The 17,895-nt window shown below is 41.4% G+C and overlaps 2 protein-coding genes across 2 annotated transcripts in view; both read left to right on the forward strand.

The window, feature by feature from the left end:
* The first annotated feature begins 1,954 nt into the window (after nucleotides 1-1,954).
* tlcd5a (TLC domain containing 5a) lies at nucleotides 1,955-3,477 on the forward strand. The gene is made up of 2 exons (XM_070829761.1): nucleotides 1,955-2,150; nucleotides 2,841-3,477. The coding sequence occupies exons 1-2, from the start codon at nucleotides 1,955-1,957 to the stop codon at nucleotides 3,371-3,373; spliced, it is 729 nt and encodes a 242-aa protein (XP_070685862.1). The 3' UTR covers nucleotides 3,374-3,477.
* A 4,105-nt stretch (nucleotides 3,478-7,582) lies between these two features.
* The window catches only part of arhgef12a (Rho guanine nucleotide exchange factor (GEF) 12a), a 36,703-nt gene continuing 26,390 nt past the window's right edge, over nucleotides 7,583-17,895 (forward strand). The window contains exons 1-2 of the mRNA XM_070828855.1: nucleotides 7,583-8,011; nucleotides 8,395-8,524. Of these exons, the coding sequence (XP_070684956.1) occupies nucleotides 8,493-8,524 (32 nt within the window). The 5' untranslated portion in view covers nucleotides 7,583-8,011; nucleotides 8,395-8,492. The remainder of the gene's footprint in view (nucleotides 8,012-8,394; nucleotides 8,525-17,895) is intronic.

The following is a 17,895-nucleotide window of genomic DNA, read 5'->3' on the forward strand; positions in this document are numbered from 1 at the left end:
TTGCTGTATCTGCTTGTACAGGGAGTGATACAGAGGAGGAGGAGAAACTAAGGGATGCTGGAGGAGGCTGTTGCTGCCAGCAGCTAAAGGTAACAGATAGCAGCCAAACCTTTGACACCCTCCTTCAGAAACACATCTCCGCAGGACACAACATCACCCAGGATGTAAAGGAAGAGACGGACACATGTGCGCTATCAAGGTAATGCTATTTTACTGCCTTTGTGGACAAGTTAAAGCCACACAAATACACAGTTTGTTAGCCCCTTTAACGTTAGCTTCCTACCGGTTAGTTTGCTATCTGATCCAGCTAACTGGGGAGTTAGCCGGTGTGAGAGCATCCTCTGAAATTAAACGAGGGATAAACTTTGGTCCTCTAACCCTGTCAGTTTAGGAAGTAGTTATCATAGTTTAAGGTTAGCAAGGGAATAAACATTAGCGCTAACATTAGTCAAGCTAGCTAGATGCTAACTACATATTAGTTGTAATTTCCCAGGTTTCCATGGGAACGTAATTAAAGTGGTGCCAATGTGCATCTTTTCATCTTGTGTTATCTTATAAACATATGAACCACTTCTGTCATTCAAAGAGCATCAAATAGTCCTAATATCTCATCTGCATGAATGTATAAAACTTTATTTAACCAGGAAAGATTTAAAAGCACACAGAACACACAAACATTTAAAATAGGTTTTACATGAATTTTACATGAACTACAATATGTCTCTTAAAGCAGTTTCCCCCTGGGGATTATTAAAGGAATTCTGATTCTGATTATATCCATTTAGTATGCTGCTTTGTAAAGAGTTTGGAAATAAACCCAAACGAAGTTGTCCAACGACGTGTCGTTTGCTGGATAACAACTTATTTGTGTTGTATGTTATTCATAGTGTGCATAGTTTGATTTATGTCCACATCCATATCCCATCTTGGTCTGGACAAGTGTGTATTTTATTTGGTGAGTGTTTGGACAAGTGAGTTGTTCATGACACTCCCAACAGTCCTGATCTGTCCAGGTTAGTCGATCATCAGCTTTATTATTTTAATAACTGATGAGTCATTTCAAAAAGATCGACATATTCTCACTTCTAATGTGTAAAGATTTGAAGCTGCTACAGTTTAAATGTGATTATAAATTGAGTTTTGGACCGTTTGCTGAACAAATCAAGTAATGTTAATACATCACACCGGGTAAAATTTTTCTGTATTTTTTGACATTTAATAATGCTTAATGGGGAGATTTGCCATCCTATTTTGCATAGTGGCATCTAAAGAAAACCGCTTTGAAAAGGTACCCAACTGAGTTATCCTACTTCCTATAGCATTACAGCTTCACCTCCCTGTGCCACCCTGTCATCCATCCATCCATCCATCCATACAACTGTTAACTTCACCGCACATAACAGCCCAGCCAACAACAATATAATTTGGATTGATTTATAGCGTTTTCAAAGGGCACTTGGCATTGAATAACTACTGAAAGGAGCTTTCTCTCTCATGAGAACCGTCTGAGGCCCAGCACCCAGTAACCTCTCATCTAGTTTTGAAACTTGCTGAAAGTCTTTGAGACTCAAGTGTACATCTTGTTCCAGTCCACCGAGTGTGGGCCTGTCCATCTGCATGGTCTCACCTCCTAGTACAAACGTCACAGCAGAAGAAGAGACGTCCCCCTCACCCCACCAGACCCTCGGCCGGCTAACTATAGTGCTATTATAGTTCAAGCAAAGGCTATTTGTTGGTCACTTACAAAGGATTGCACAGTCCAAGTCTCTGGATGGTAATACCGTGTCTTTCTACTGTAAGCGATATTACGGAGTAAGATGTGCCTCTATGCATTTCTCTCTTTCTATGTAATGTGATTCTGAGTTGGCTTGATGACTGCTGGCATGCAGGTTTTTCAAGTTTTGCAAGTTGGTATTAGCTGTTCTTCTTGGTTGTCTTTTCTGTAGAGGAGAAGATGGCACTGCTTGTGGTTTGCACGCTCCTGTGCCTGTCCTGTTGGGTCTCTCTCTACTTTATCTTGTGTAACATTAACGGGTCCAGGAGCTACGAATGGAATTGCCGCCTCGTCACCCTGGTACACGGCATCCTGGCAGTCTGCATCACCGCGTACATAGGCTATGTGGATGGACCCTGGCCTTTCACTTATCCAGGTAGGATGCTCACCCTCTGTGGATTTAAATGGTCAATGTGTAACTTAAGACGTGTTCACCAAACAATAAAGGCTGTCACAAAGATATAAGGTCAAATAAACTGAAGCCACAGTCTTTCATATCATTATGTTGTAAATGCTGCTGGAGTAATAATGCATTTTAAACCTGGAAATGTTGCTTTATGGCTGCAGCTAATGCTTATATTCATTTTCAATTAATTTGACAATTATTTTCATGATTAATTGATTAGTCCCTCAAGGTTTTGTTGTCATAACCCAAAGAATTGAGTTAGCTCACGCCATACGAAGACAAAGCTGTAAATCCTCATAAGGTGATGGTTGGCATTTTTTCATCATTCATTGACATAGTTGCAGTTTAACTTTGTCTTGATTGACAACGTTTCAACTCTCAACAAACTACATTTCTCAGCATGTTGTTGAAGCAGTTGTTAGTGTGAACGATGTGACTCTAACTACCAATGAGAACAAAGTGTTAATAAACCCTTCAGCAGTGACCAAATAATTTTACCTTTCATATCTTTACTCTTTGCTGCACAAAGTTTCCTTTGTTTCCACATGTTGATTATTATTATTAATTTTAAGCTCGTTTCATGCTTAAAACTCCTTTTACCTCTGCGGTAGCAAGTTTGTTTTTAACCAAGAACTGTCTGTTTCTGTTCACGGGTGCCAGGTACTAAGAACACTCCTCTGCAGATAAGTGCCATGATAGTGAGCCTGGGCTACTTCATTTTCGATATGGCCTGGTGCGTGTACTTCCGCACAGAGGGACCAGTCATGTTGGCCCACCACACCATGAGCATCCTGGGAATCCTGTTGACCCTGTGGTTGGGGGAGTCTGGCATCGAGTCCTGCGCGGTGCTCTTTGGCAGCGAAATCACCAACCCCCTCCTGCAGGCACGCTGGTTCCTCAAACAGACGGGACATTACAGGACGCTGCTGGGGGACATTGTGGACGTCTCGTTTGTGCTGCTGTTTGTGGTGATGCGAATCTTTGTGGGAGGCACAATGCTGTACTGTGAGCTGATCTCCCCAAGACCCAGATTCTTTATCAAGTGTGGGGGAGTGGCCATGTACGCGCTATCCTGGGTGTTTATGGTGGACATTGTTCGATTTGCCTTACGGAAAAGCAAGAGCTGGCGCAAACAGCAGAGAGACCAACAAGAGACAGTGGCAGCTAATGGTCATGAAGGAAAGATGGACTGAGGGGCTCGTGCTTCTCTAAAATAAATCAATTTACATAATGTCTGTGTTTTTCACTTTGGGCACACAAGAGACATTACAAAGAAAATCAACCTTTTGTATGTTAAACTGAGATTAGGATATTTCAAAATCATAGTTTCCTATGTTGAGAAATATCATGTGGCATCTGTCTGTAAAGTCCAACACCTGTGCATTTTGGGAAAACAACTCTTTCTTTTTCTGTAGTTGTTGCAGCTGAACACATGTTAGATTTTTGTGTAAATGGCGCAGTTAACAAACAACACAGATGTAGTTTCTGTCACTGAAAACCAAAGCACTTTCTATAAACACATGAACAGATGTTGCTGTCGGCTACGGTGGAGTGTGGCTCAGAAACAGTTTACATGTAACGTCCAGCGTCCTTGTGAAACATTTGTAGTCATATCACAAAGTTACAATTGGTTTCCTTGTAATACTGTTTTGTTTGTTTTCTTGGCGTATGTGAGAAAAAGGCACATGTGAGACTTTGCACAGATGTGAAATGTATACTCAGGGAGATGAAGTCATACCAGACGGTCGAGGTGAATTCCAGAGAAACGTGTTTTCATGTGTTTGATTGATTGTTTGATATAGTTTATATTAACTCCTCTAAGCTATTCCATGCCCCAAAAACATTTTATTTATTTTACTTCCCTGATATAAAGAGATTTCTGGAAAGGAAGCTCCCACTTACGTAGCTCTACACTGGTAATGCTATTATTTTGCAGTCCATTTGGATATTTATGTAAACTTTAAATATCATCAAATGTTTGGTGAAATGCTGACAGAATTTGAAGTTATGTAGTATTTTAAACTAATTTGAAGTGTGTCTGATTTCACTGCGCCAACTGTGTGAATGTAGACAGATAAAAGATGTACTCCCTGCACTGATAGCTCCCAGTTATTTTAGGTGAGACTTGATTGTTACATTCAACTTATTGTGAGCTATCTGTAAAGTGCATTGATCTTTTATCTTGACCTCTGCTTCTGCTATTATTATTATTTTGTCTGAATCTTAGAGACAGCCGTATGCTACTGTCAGGACCAACCAGATGACCTCTGACCTGCGACAGGATGAAAACCTGCTCCATCGTACATGCAGGAGCATCTTTTGTTTCTAGCCCCTAAAATGTTTTATCAGTCCTACATTTAGTCAAGTCACTGATAAACACACACACACTACTAGGGCTGGGGAACAGTTACCATTGATTCACTGTCAATAAAATCAGATTGAGATTATAAAAGGGTTTCAAACAAACTAACATGCAAAAAATAGTTCTTTCATTTTTTTTGATTTACATGTGTGAAGAGTTTTGGATGAATTTTTGAATTTCGTGTGAGATTTTGCCGTAATGTGATATTAATTATCAGAAAAATATTAATCTTTATATTCTGATATAGATTTAAACAGCATTGTCCAGACACAAAACACAAAAGTGCATCATGGGATGCAGGCAGGTGACTTATTATGTGTAGAGCATGTTGTGATTTAGTTCGCTCCATGACGAGATTTGATCCACACTGCCAGCTTTCATCTCTGTGCTCAGACTTTATATTCTTATTATTACAACTATATCTTGTTTGCTCTTTTAGTGCACATGAACTCCTGCAGTAAGTGTTAAAACACCTGTCGTCCCTTTGTTGTCCTATTTATATTTTATTGATTTTTGCTGCTCTCATACAAGGTCTGTTTACCTGGCTGCCACTGTTAAGAACATCACCATTGGACAAAATGGTGACGATCTCCATTATGTCCAAGAAAGTAAAAATCTAACTGGTGTGTGCCTTAGTTACCTGAATGTACTTTCCTGGTTTTTTGGGGGTTTTTTTGTCTTGTACTGTACTGTAAACCCTCCCACAGATGTAGGAGTACAGAAGAACCTTTTTCTGTTTGGGGTTTCATAATTTGCCTTTTTTAATCCCTGTGTGAAGTGAAATAAAGATGTGATAGATTGTTTGTATGCTTCTGAATACATTTTAAAATGTAGCTTATGATGAGCAGCATTTGCATCGGTAAATGACTCTCAGATTGAACTGAGACTGAAGTGACTTAAGTTGTCCACATGATGGCGTCATATTAATTAGAGTGTTTTTGCATGACCAGTGAGGAGGACAGTCGAGCTGTTCTCTTTGAATTCAATGGTTTTTTCATAGGAGCACATAGTGTTTACTATATTGTATGATATTGTATGTAATAAACAGTGTAATGCACATATTGCAGTATCCTACAGTAGAGGTTCAGCTACCAGAAATGTAAAAGAATAGGAGTACAACAGTAAAGTATTGCAGTAATGTCTGTCATGCATGAACATTTTTTTTTTAATTCTGCATTATAACATTGGTGGAGGTGTGATCCTAAGTGCATTTTCTTTTTTCAGATAGAGATGTAAATCACATTAAATAGATACATGAATAAATACACACTAATAAATGCAAAGCATGAATGAAAGCCTTCAGACAGACGTTAGGATTTTAAGTATTTACTCACACACACTCACATACAATCACTTGAGTGTGTTTTCTATCGCTTGTCAGCATCTTTCAGGCTTTCTCTATATGGATGAGTTAAGGACGTTTTACCAGAAGAGGAGTGTCCTCTTGTGGATGAGGGACTGACTGATGGACTGTAAGCTGTAAATAATGAACATAATGACTGCTCTCCTGGTCCCAGGCCGACCACAGACAGGCAGAGAGCCATGAAAACCATGAAATAATCATACAACAGCACACATAATTATTAAGTTAATCAACCATCTAAAGGAAAGGGCCTGCTGACTGGAAAGACTGGTTTCCCTGCTATGAAAAAGCAAACAATATCCATCTAAACAACTTGGCCTGTAACTGTAAGGATTACTTTCATTATCAATCAACCTATTGATTATACAATCAATACAACTATTTGAAAATGGTCTCAAGTTGCTTATCTAATAGTCTCGACCCAAAGATATTTATTACAATATTATGAAAAAAAAGAAAACAGAAAACTGGAGCAAAATATTGTTTGGCCTTTTTGCTTAATATCTGACAATTAATCGATTGACTAATCAATTAATCAACTAATAAACTTAAGATATCTTTCTGTCTCTCTCTCATCTCTCACTCAGAGGGATTCTGTCTATATCCAAAAGTTGTGTAGTTAATTAGTTGATAGACTAATTTGCCAATAGTCTAATATACAACTTTATTTAGTGGCCTGTGTTAGTGCTGCAACCGACTTTTCTTCATTATCGATTAATCTGCCTATCACTTTCTCAAAATAATAGTGAAGCATGTCCATTACAAGCTCCCAGGATATAAAGTGATGCCTTCAAAGCGTTTCTTGGTCCGACCAACAGTCCACAGCACAAAAATATTAAGTTCACCGCCATAAAACACAAAGAAAACAAGCAATATTCTCATTTTCGAGCAGGAGACTGTGATTATTTTAGGCCTTTTTCTGTCAAAAGATGCAAAAACGCCTGTTCAACTATCAAAACTGTTGCAGGTTATTTTTTTGTCAGTCGATTAATTGATTAATCGTCGCAGCCCTAACGTTAATATACACATCAATACTTTAAGAACACATTAAATACTCTAAAACTGAATAGTATTCCACTGGTCGGAGTGTTTGCTGCAGTGCTGGTGTGGTTGTTGTTATTTTGGTGTTGGTGCTCACCAAACAAAACGAGTTTTCCCATCTCCCGGCGGAAGTGGTTGGTTGGTGGAAGCGCTAGTGGACTCCAGCAGCTAGCTGGCTAGGGCGTTGCTAGCGGCAGAAAGTGGGATTTTTGGTACCTTTCCGCAAGTTATATTCCTGTACAAGTAACGTCCCTTGGTGGGAAAAAACGGCGTTTGGTGTTCGCAGGAAGTTTTAAGCGGCCCCGGTGTGTTTTTTTCGGTGGTTGTTTACAGAGGAGCGGTGTTAGTTTGTGTCCCGTTAGCTGGCCACACAGCTAGCCTGCTCCCATCCACGGGAATTCTGCCGAGAAACGACTGAAATCTGGAAACATGGAGTCAAGGAGCGCAGCGCCGTGCTAACAAGACTCCGCTGGATTTTCTGCTCCTCAAGGAGACTTTCTGAAGGACACAACACGGAGACACACCGCAGGCTAACAGCCAACATTGATGCCGTGCTGTATTTATATTTTTCGGTCGTTGGCCGGCTCATTGTTGTGAACGGGAGTTTGCTTAGTTTGCACACGAAGCAAAGTTTTTTTTTTTTTTTGCTGAAAGAGCTCATCTGTTTTGTTAGCTGGTAGCTGGAGAGATTCACCAGCCAGCCTGCCGTGAGAAAGGATCTTCAACTAATGTGCTTCTATCTCTCTCTCTCTCTCTCTTTGCCCCCCTCTCTGTTTTTAATCGACTATCTGAGCAGTTTTGTTTTTGAATCGTAGCGCCGGTTCAACATTAGCTGCAGTCGCCTGGCTAGTCTGTAACACGGCTCGTTCAAACTCGCGATTGAGCGATTCTCATGGTCACGGGAGACTCGTCCCCACGGACACAGACGGGCATTTCTGGGAGCAGGGAATACCAAATGGGACTGGAGGAATTCCCAGCATCTTCACAGATCGTTTAGGAGCCGAGGCCATTGAGCCGAGCTGGGGTGGTGGCGGACGGACGGACGGACTGCATCGCCGGGCCGAGGTGTCTGTTACAGTGGAGTACAGATTGTTTACACATTTCACATCGGACGAAAACTGGGATGTGAATGCAAAAGGACTCACACAGGAGTTCATACATGCACGCATGCAACTTGTGCCAGCTGGCGCGGTGTGTTTATTGTTGTTGCCAAAATATTGGGTAGCATATCATCTGACTGTACAGCTAATACGACAGAGGGCCCGGTTAATTTCCAGGGTCTGCACTGTAGATGCCCCGCTGCTGTTAGATTGTGACCAGGAGTGTTGGCTAACATAAAGCGCATAGGTCGTGTTTTTGTTTCCTCTGCTGTGTGGACGTGCCTCGCAACAAACCCAATTGTGCCCTGCAATTAATTTATTCTCAACACCATTCTCACAATCCTTCAGACGGATGCCAGAGGAGGACGCGCCAGGAAATCGCCTCATCACACTCTGGAAAATGTTAATCGGATATAATTTGCTGCAAATCTAGAACCGGAAGCCCAATGAGTGACACACAGTCCAGCTTCACTGACAGGTACAGTATGCACCGACCCCCTGTGTTTTATTAATGCACTGTATGCACAGTTTTAGCCTGTGGAGTGATGCAGCACAACATGTTGCTAAACTTCATTGGTTTGGTGATGGTGTCTGAAACACAGCCCCAGTGTCTGATGAAAATATGTTTTACACGCTTCAAGGGAAGCACATCTTTGTGGTGCTGTGCTCAGTAATAACTGTGTTATACAATCTAATTACTAAGGAAGGACATCAGATCTCGATGGAAACTCTGCTGATCTCAGCATGGCTAATGGAGTTCTGTGCAGACAGTAAAGTACTACTTGTCCAAGGACTGAGCAGGCCTGCCACTGTTTGTGTGCCCAAGAACAGCAGTCTGTGATCCCCGTACACCTTTCAACATCACTATTACTGCTAAGCCTTTAAAGCTAACCTTCACCTACACCTATTAAAGCAATCTCTGGATTTAGACAAAACCTGAGCTCCGTCAAGTAATCACCTTATCTAAAGCATCTGTCAACTTTAAACTCAAAGACTGGACACTGTCGCTAAGACCGGCTGGCTGAATGATGTGTCACGGCCTGGAGAACACGCTAAATAGTAGAGAAGGATCCCACAGTGTGATCTTAATCCGTTGTGATCTAAGTTGACAATATTTTGTAATTGCGTCATTACAGGAATGAATTCCCCCATGTGTTAGCACTTTGAGAATAAAGAGGGGTTTCTTCTTAGTTTGATGTAATCTGGCAGTGAAACAGAGAAGTGGAGCTGCTGCATTACGTCAGGCCTTCCCACCTGGATCCCACATACCTGCCAGGACAGCAGGCCAGTGCAGTGGAATGTGGTCTGTGGGCTCAGAGCAGGAGGAAGCTTTACTGCACAGGTTGGGATCTGAAATATCCTCACGGCTGGGGCATGAGCTAGAGGCTAAACCTCAGCCCCATTTTACATGACCACCCCCTCCCCCACTGCCATGATGGCAGCAGTGGCTGGCACCAACTGCTGTTGTGGTGGTATTTATTGTATTTATTTTTATTTTTTTAAATAGTATTACCAGACCACTTTACATGGCACTGTTGACTCAACTGGCGTAGATAGCATCAGATTTCTGTTTGCTTTTATCAATAAAATGAACAAATCAATACTTTAAAGTCATTTCAGTCAACCTATACCTAAATTTAAACTGCAGTTTATAGACAAATATATCATAGAGACACTTCTGATGCCGTAAAGCATCTTATTTTAGGTTGCTATTGCTAGTAGACGATGCAGCGTGTCTTAGAATATCATACAGGGTATTTGGCCATCTCAGATTTGCTGTTGCATGTGAATGCTTTAGACAGTGCTACATCAATTTGTTGTTCAATATTCTTCCCCGGAGTGGGAAGTGCGTGGGTTGATACCTTTTTAGAGTGAGTTTGTTCATAAGTTTGTTTTGTTTTCACGGGCGTTGGAACCTAAAAGTCTCAGTTCTTACTCTACCAGTAGAACTTGATGCAGGTCATTATGTTAATGCAAAACAAAAAAATGCAAAACAGTGTGACAGCAGTCTGTAGACTGTGCAAGCAACTGGCTTTGAGCCTCTGTTGCACAATGTTGGCCCGTGATCTGAATTATTGTTTAGACCGCAGCACTTTTAGGAGTTGATATCAACAGCGGTTGATGGTAATGACTTTGTTGATTAATTACGTTGTCTGTCTATCTCCCCCTCCCTCCTTAAGTCCGTCTGTTCTTTCCCGTCCTCTCTCCCTCTGTGTGTGGTGTTGTGCATTTTGTTTTCGCTCTGTTGGCCACGGTGGGAGTATGCACCTAACATCTATTGGAGTTGGGCCGCCAGCCGATGGGTCAGTTTAGTGTGCTGTTAGCTCTTTGTCATAGAGTTCTGCTGATCTCCACGTTTTTCCCACCCCCCCCTGAGGCCCTCCCGGGAAGTGGTGCTGGTGACATCACTAATAGTAAACAATAGCTTTCAGTGGGAGCAAACTAGCTGTGCGCTGTGTGCTCCTCTCCAGGTCTGTCAGTGTAGGTCAGGTATATCCAGAGAGGCTGTTTAGAACGTGTCTTCATTGTTAGTTTGTTATGTCTTGGGCTAGTTAATGGCAGTAAGGTTGCAACTCACAAGTTTTCCATCAGTTGGCTCATTATTGTTGGTTATCATGTTGTTGATTATGTTATTGATTGGGTGAATATACTGATCATGATATAAGAATACCATCACAACTTAACAGTACCCAAGTTGATATCTTCAGATTATTTATTTTGTCTGGTCAACAGCCACAAAACTTTGAAGCATTTAATTTTAAGTAAAGTGAAACAGATAAAATGAATAGAGATTGCAACCAGCAAATGCTAGATATTTGATCTTGATAAACTTAAACCTGAAGATGTAATCGATAATCGAAATATTTAGCAAGTATTGATATTATTGTCTCAGTTTTCAGATGAAGTTATCATGCTTACACCAAGTGATAACATGGCACTGGAGCTGATATTTGCCTTACTGCAGTGGAACTTGTTCCCTCATGACTTGTTCCCTGACAGCTCGAGCCTCTCCTCTGCGTCTCCTGCATTTGGCATCCCTCCCTGATAATGCAGTATGCTTCTGCTCCATCTAGTCAGCACTGATACTGGGAAAGCTGTGTCAGCTGCTCTGAGCTGTGCATTAAAACGAGTATCCAGAAGTCATTTAAAGCTGTGATCAGGAGTGCAAAGGCTTCAGCTCAGCATGCAGGGGAGAATGGTAGTATTTATAGACTTAACACGTTTCCTGCAACTGAAAGGAAAAGATAAAACTTTTGCAGTTTGGAAAAGTTAAAAAAAAGACAAACTCAAGTTCAAGTTAAAACAAACTTCTGGATTTTATTGATCAAGAAATATTTAAGATATTAATCTACAGGATTAGAGTAGGGCAGTCAAATAGACAGCTGTACAACTGTATGTGTCTTATGGGAAATGAGCAAAGCCAGTTGCAGACTAAGTGGTAACGTCAGGATAGTGTGTTGTTGTCATTCGCATTTCTATGCATCTTTAAGTGTTGCAACAATTAGTACATTAATCAATTAGTTGATTAATCTAGAAAGTAGAAACTGACAACTATTTTGATAAGTATTCGTTTCATTAATTTCATTAAGCAAAAATGCACAAATGCACAGCAAATCATGTGAAGATTTGGCGTTTTTTTAAGGTTTTGTACTGTTGAACAAAAAAAATAAATCACTTTGGATACTATTTTGCATACTAAATGATAGCTGCAGCCCTAGTTCTTTGTCTTGAGATTCTTAAGGCTCTATTATCTGCCATATCGCACTGCTTCGGAAAGAGTGTGATTTTCCCCAAAGGCAGTGATGTTTCAAGATTGTGACTTGTGTGTTTGTGAATTCCTCCACAGAGACAAAATCCTCTGAATAATTTCTAACCATCACCTTGGTTATGATAGCCTGTAGGCTTTTCTTTTCCACTAAAATCTTTGTCACAGCATTTTGTAGGTCACAGCAAGCCTTTGTCAGCCTAAATATCACCAGGTCGTTGCTAGCTGATGCATTCTGATAATTTCAAGATTATTCTTGGCTCAAATTGTGACACAGTGGTAGTAACTCAGTATGGCTTTTTAAAATAATACATTTGAACTTACTCCAGGTTTTGAGTTGATATGCAGGGCCTTATCTTCCTACCTTGCTTTGAGGGAGCATCTATTATGAATTAGAGTGAAATTTTATCAGTAAAACCTCATCTGTGTAACCAATGCTGCCCAGACCACATCTTCTTTACAGAGTGGTGCTGTGGTGCAGTATGGTGTAGACAAAAAATACCAACAAAACAGGAACATCAGGTTAGTCTTATGCAATCAAACACAACACTTACGACAAACCCTAACTTTATAAAGAGTATCATATTTAGAATTGGTTCAGATGGTGTCAGAGAGGTGTTAATTCACCCTCATGGTAAAATTGGAGGTTGTGATTTGTGGTGATGCTGCATTATACTGAAAAGTGTTTGTAGTACTTTGTTCTCCATGGGTTAAGTATTAGAAAAGTGTCAAAACTGTGAGAAGCCCAGATTAATCTGTTGCAAGTGCATACTCGTCTATTTTGGTATTTGTCCATTTTCACTTCCATACACACAGCAGAAAAGGAGTTTGTGTCAAGGTGCATATTTAAGGCCCTCTTGCACATGGCAATGACAATAGCTCAGGTTTAGCACTACTACAACACTGGCAAGCTAGCTAGCCAGCTAGCAGAGTGACTTTCTAAGATGACATAGTGGGAAGTAAAAAATTATAACTCCTGACGAGTAGTGTTTTGTGACAAACGGCTGGCTAGCTAGCTGTGTTAGAGCTATCAGACAGCAACTCCACATGCATTCCACATTAGGCTACATGCTTCACGGACTGTTTTTGGATGTCCCCAGCATCTGTTTAAAAACAAAACTAGCTTTATCAGCAAATACTCTGACGGTTTCTCTTCCAATATGTACTCAGTTTCAGAAGCATACTCAGCACAATCACTGATAGGTTGGCAGGACCCCTCATGTATTTTGATTCTTTGAATATCATCTCTCTGATGTTATGGATTGCTGTTGGCATATACTCACTATATGTGTTTAGCATGGCTGCAGCCCACAGTAGCCCGAGTCCTGTATTTTAAATACATTTTCAATTCGAAAACCCTCTGTCTCAGTGTAGGCTAAGTAGAAACACCACAGCAGTAAAGGTAGTTCTTCAATGTAATGTTTTGTGTTGCTTCTTGTATTATTTCCAGAATGAAGAGAATTAGGGGAAAGTGATGAGTGTGGGTGATGCTGGTGGACGCTGGATGTAAATGTAGTCAATGAATGAAACTAAGTCAGTCAGTTACACCAACGAACGCTCACATGCACCACTGGCCAACTGTAAAAGGGAGATCCACTTGTAGAAAGTGAGGCGTGTGATTGATTACCATCTCCCAAAATGCAGTGGATGACTGTGATGATAATAGATGATAATTAATAAGCTAGTATTATGTGATTTAACAAACTTTTTGGCCTCCTAATTTGTGTTCTACAGGCTTTAAGGATGAGATGGCCTTTTGTGCAATTTCTATATTCCTGTTGTATTTAACCCGCTGATACAATGCATGGCCAAATAATATTTTTTTAAATTTCAAGAACAATGCTTTCAACATCTGCCATCGCTACAGCCACCCACTGACACATTCAGTCACCAATTACCAGTTATTAAAAAGTCACCAATTAAAAGAGAAACTAGTTGATCCATAACACTGGCACTCTGACTCCTCTCTATTATCAGTCCCTTCCTCCTGCAGCAGTTCTTCTGTATTCTTATTATGTTATGTTAGGACACATTTGCCCTTCTTCCCAGTAATATAAATCATGTTTTTAAAGGCCAGCACTAATTAAGTAGCACATCATCCTACTATGCTGTCATTTCACCTTGTGCCGCCATGGAGCTATTCCATTGCAACAATTACAGTTGCAGGTGATGGATGTAACACAACGATCTGGAAATAGGTTGTGTTATTGATGACATGGTCACATATTGGTTAAGGTGAGAAACTTCACAATTACTGCAATATTGTCGTGTAGCAATTTTCCTTATAGTTTTAATTAAAACTGGCCTTCAAAGCTCAATTTTTTAAGTTATTAGTTGAATTGTCTGTTTTGTTTGAGTTGTCAAACCTATTGATTACACTGTAGACTAGCCTAGTTTATTGTTGCCAGGTCCCATTTCATTCTTGAACACACTATCTCAATCACATCCATCTTTAATTCCATTATTTTCTTTATCGGTCCCATTATCCCACCATCACCACATTTTTATTTGATCCTGCAATGAATACAGTGACAGTTGCCTTCACCAGTTAGCCAAGTAAAAATGAAAAGTGGACAGGTGGAAATGTTTAGCTCATTCTCTGGCTTTGCCTGGGTCTCTTTTGTGCGTTTTTATGGGTATTAATAAATCTTTTGTGGTTATCTTAGTCAAGTCAAGCCTGTCTGAAAGGAAAGAAATTTACACAGAGAAAAAGAGAGGGCGATGGCAGGGAGAAAAAGGAACAGGCGATGCCCCAGGGGTAGCTGGGTCTCTGAATGCTGAGGGAGTTGGGGGTCTATCACCCAGCCTTGTGATGTTGATGCTTGTGGACACCCTCTACAATCCTGCCCTGTTGACCAAGAGAGCTTCAGGGCCTAAACATTACTTTCACTTCACAAAAGACAGGATCACTACAATAGAGAAAAAGGGGGCACGGGTAGAGAGCTGTCTTGTCCAAGCGTCATGTCCTCGCATGTCCATGTAAGGATTTTGTAAAAATGAACTAGGCTAGTGCCTTCGAGCTAACTGTGGGACTTGTGAAGTCATGATATTCTGCAGAACGTGCAGTGGCCACAGAGATGAGATGCTGGCGATTTATCCTAGATTTCTTATAGTCCATATCTCGCACGACATTGATTCTCTGAACAGACAATACATATTTGTTCTTTTTGTAAGTGCACGTGTACGTTTGCTCAATCACTTTTCCAACACTAGGAAACAGACGATTGATATTACAAAGCAGTATCTCTCTCTCTCTCTCTCTCTCTCTCTCTCTCAGTATCTACCTCTCTCTATATGGCATTTTCAGACTCCACGTCCCTGGGTCTCAGAATGGGGATGCTCTAACTAAATGCTATCTCTAACCTCCTTTCCACCACTGTAAACCTAGTTTTGGTTCTTGGCCACAGCTAATGCCTGTTTGCAGTTGGTTCAACTCACGAACCTTTTAAGAGCCACTTTGGTTTTCCACGGACTAGAGAGCTTTGCCATTACATCGCAGTATACGTCTGAATACGTCTCTGTTTTCCCAGTACTTCTAGCGGCAACTTCAAGTACAGTAACAATAATGGTGGACTAAATTGTCTCTTTACAAGTGTGGCTTTTGGCTCTGTGAGCCTACATTTTCATCCAAATGTGACCAGTTCAATGCATGTGTGCTGTTTATCTCAGAGTTTTAGTTGGTCATGATAATCCTGCCCCCAGACCCTGATGTAAGTGTTTCTTGGTTTTAGACCAGTCAAGTCAGTGTGTGTGCCGCTCTGGAACCAGTTTTCCTGGTCGAGAACTAGTTCCTTTGCTGTCAAAATTGAAGAACTGGTTCGAGATTAGGCACCAGCTCCTAACTCGACCTCGAACGGTCTTGGTGGAAAAGGGGTATCTGTGTGCTGCTATATTATGGAGGGAGACCAGCAACCTGCTGCAGCACTGTGATTAACATTAGACTGGCTGTTTCTGCTGATTCAGGGGTGACTAGATAAAACACACCCCTGTTTCTTTATGAGAGTCAGTATGAGGACACAGGCTCTGTCTTCAGCCTGCAGTGGAAGACGCTGCCCTCTGATTGACTTCAAGTTGCTTACACCTTTGCTATATGAATCTTTGGCTTTGACATTGTTGTTCCATGACAGTCGTAATGATTTCCTTCAGTGCTGAATCACTTGGATTTACCAAACTAAATTTTTTAGGAGTGTTGTGTTAAAGATGGATAATTTTCTAGCTTTACAAAGAATCAGGTGTCCGTTATGTGCTTTTACTATAAGGTTGCATCAGCTCAAGTATCATTATAGGTTTTCTTCTAACAGCCATTCATAAATCTTTGAGATCATTGCAGGATACCAAATCATACACAAAGTCTGCCATTCCAGGCACATACTTTTCTATAAAGTGAATAGCTAAATTGACCAACAGGACAATCTCTCCAATACCAACCTGAACTGAAAAATGAATTAGGAAAAGGAGTTACTCGTGGATCAGAAAAGTTCTCTGGTTTTGTTGCAGTGCTCATGAGCAGCAGCACTATGGACACTGTAGCAACCACCTCTTTTCCTTTCCCAGTGCTGGAGGACAGCAGACAGCATAGCGTGAAGAAATGTCTATCCCCCGGCCCTCATGTCAGGAATCCTGATGAGGTTTATTGGGGCAGAAAGGGCACTGTTTTCCCCCTGAGGCTGTAGCTTGAGCTCCAGAGCTATTGCTCTTGTCTCCCTAACACACCACACCTCTCTCTCTCTGTCCGTCTCAGACACTCACCTAATGCTGTCTTTTTTTAAAGCCATATCTCACTATACACAGTGGATACCCTGGTAAGGTCACGTGTTGTGAGTGACATTACTGTGTTTGATATTATACTAGACTGTAATACAGAGGGTGGTTTAGGGTGTAGACTACTTCTTTCTCAGTGGCAGGGAGTGGAAAGCAGTGACGTCATGCTAGTGTGTGTGTGTGTGTGTGTGTGTGTGTGTGTGTGTGTGTGTGTGTGTGTGTGTGTGTGTGTGTGTGTGTACCCACATTGTGTGACTCAGGTATATAGATTAGATAACAAGCTCTGTGTGTGTGTGTGTGTGTGTGTGTGTGTTCCCTCCCATTGGCAGACTGCAGGCATGAATCAGGCTGTTCAAGAGTCCATATCATTACACTATTGAGATAGATTCACAGACCAGTTTTAAAGAGGTGGCATGAATGGCTGGCTGGCTGGAAAGGAGATATTGCCTCTTCCACAGTGTACTTGGCAGGCCGGTGGCATGACTCAGCCGAAAACTTAGCAGAGGACACTGTGCCGTCACCACAGAGTTACAGTCAATTTCTGCCAAGTTTCCCAGTGTGATCCAACATCTGAGGATGTTTTGCAGTGTGCAAGGTTATGTTGTATTTCACCTCCTGGAATGGAGCCTGCAGGCAACTCCCAAAAGTGTCCAACCCTCTCTTAGTTTCATACTGGCCCCACCTCTCCCTGCCCCAACAACACCTGTGCTGTGAGCTGTGTTGCCCAGACTCCAGATTACTGCAGAAACTCCATAAAGCACAAGTTACAACAGCAGCATTGTCCAAGAGGAAAAACTCTGGGTGAAAGCTTACTTTATCAAGTCTTCATCTACTACATCCTGCCAACTCTTATCCTCATGAGCACTTCTGAGTTTTTTGTGTTGGCTCTTTTTAAATGCTGAATTATTTGCTTACAGTTCAACTCAGAGTGGAACTGGTTATCTGTCTATATCTGTCCGTCTATATCTGCTTGGACTGATTGTAAGAGGAACTGAGAATAACTTGAAGTGCTTCCTCTGAATCTCGCACGAGTCGGTCTAGTTCCTTATTGTTCACTGTTTTCCTTCCTCGTCAGTTCGGGAGATCCTTTCACAGAAATGGCTGTGTGTCAGAGTGCTGCTCCCTCCGGGCTGTCCGTCCCTCCCTCCTTCACTACTTTTTCTCTCTCCGTGGTCTGGTCTGGTCCCGGCCTCTCTTGCTGCCACTGTTGCTGCAGTTGGCCCAGCTCTGCCACAGTTTTCCATCAAAACACCAAACCTCAATGGAGCATTCAAGCCCAGGCCCGCTCCAGTGCGGCCCCTCCCTCCTCATCCCACCCTGCT

Source organism: Pempheris klunzingeri, chromosome 4 (assembly GCF_042242105.1).
Source record: "Pempheris klunzingeri isolate RE-2024b chromosome 4, fPemKlu1.hap1, whole genome shotgun sequence".
Lineage (NCBI taxonomy): Eukaryota > Metazoa > Chordata > Actinopteri > Acropomatiformes > Pempheridae > Pempheris > Pempheris klunzingeri.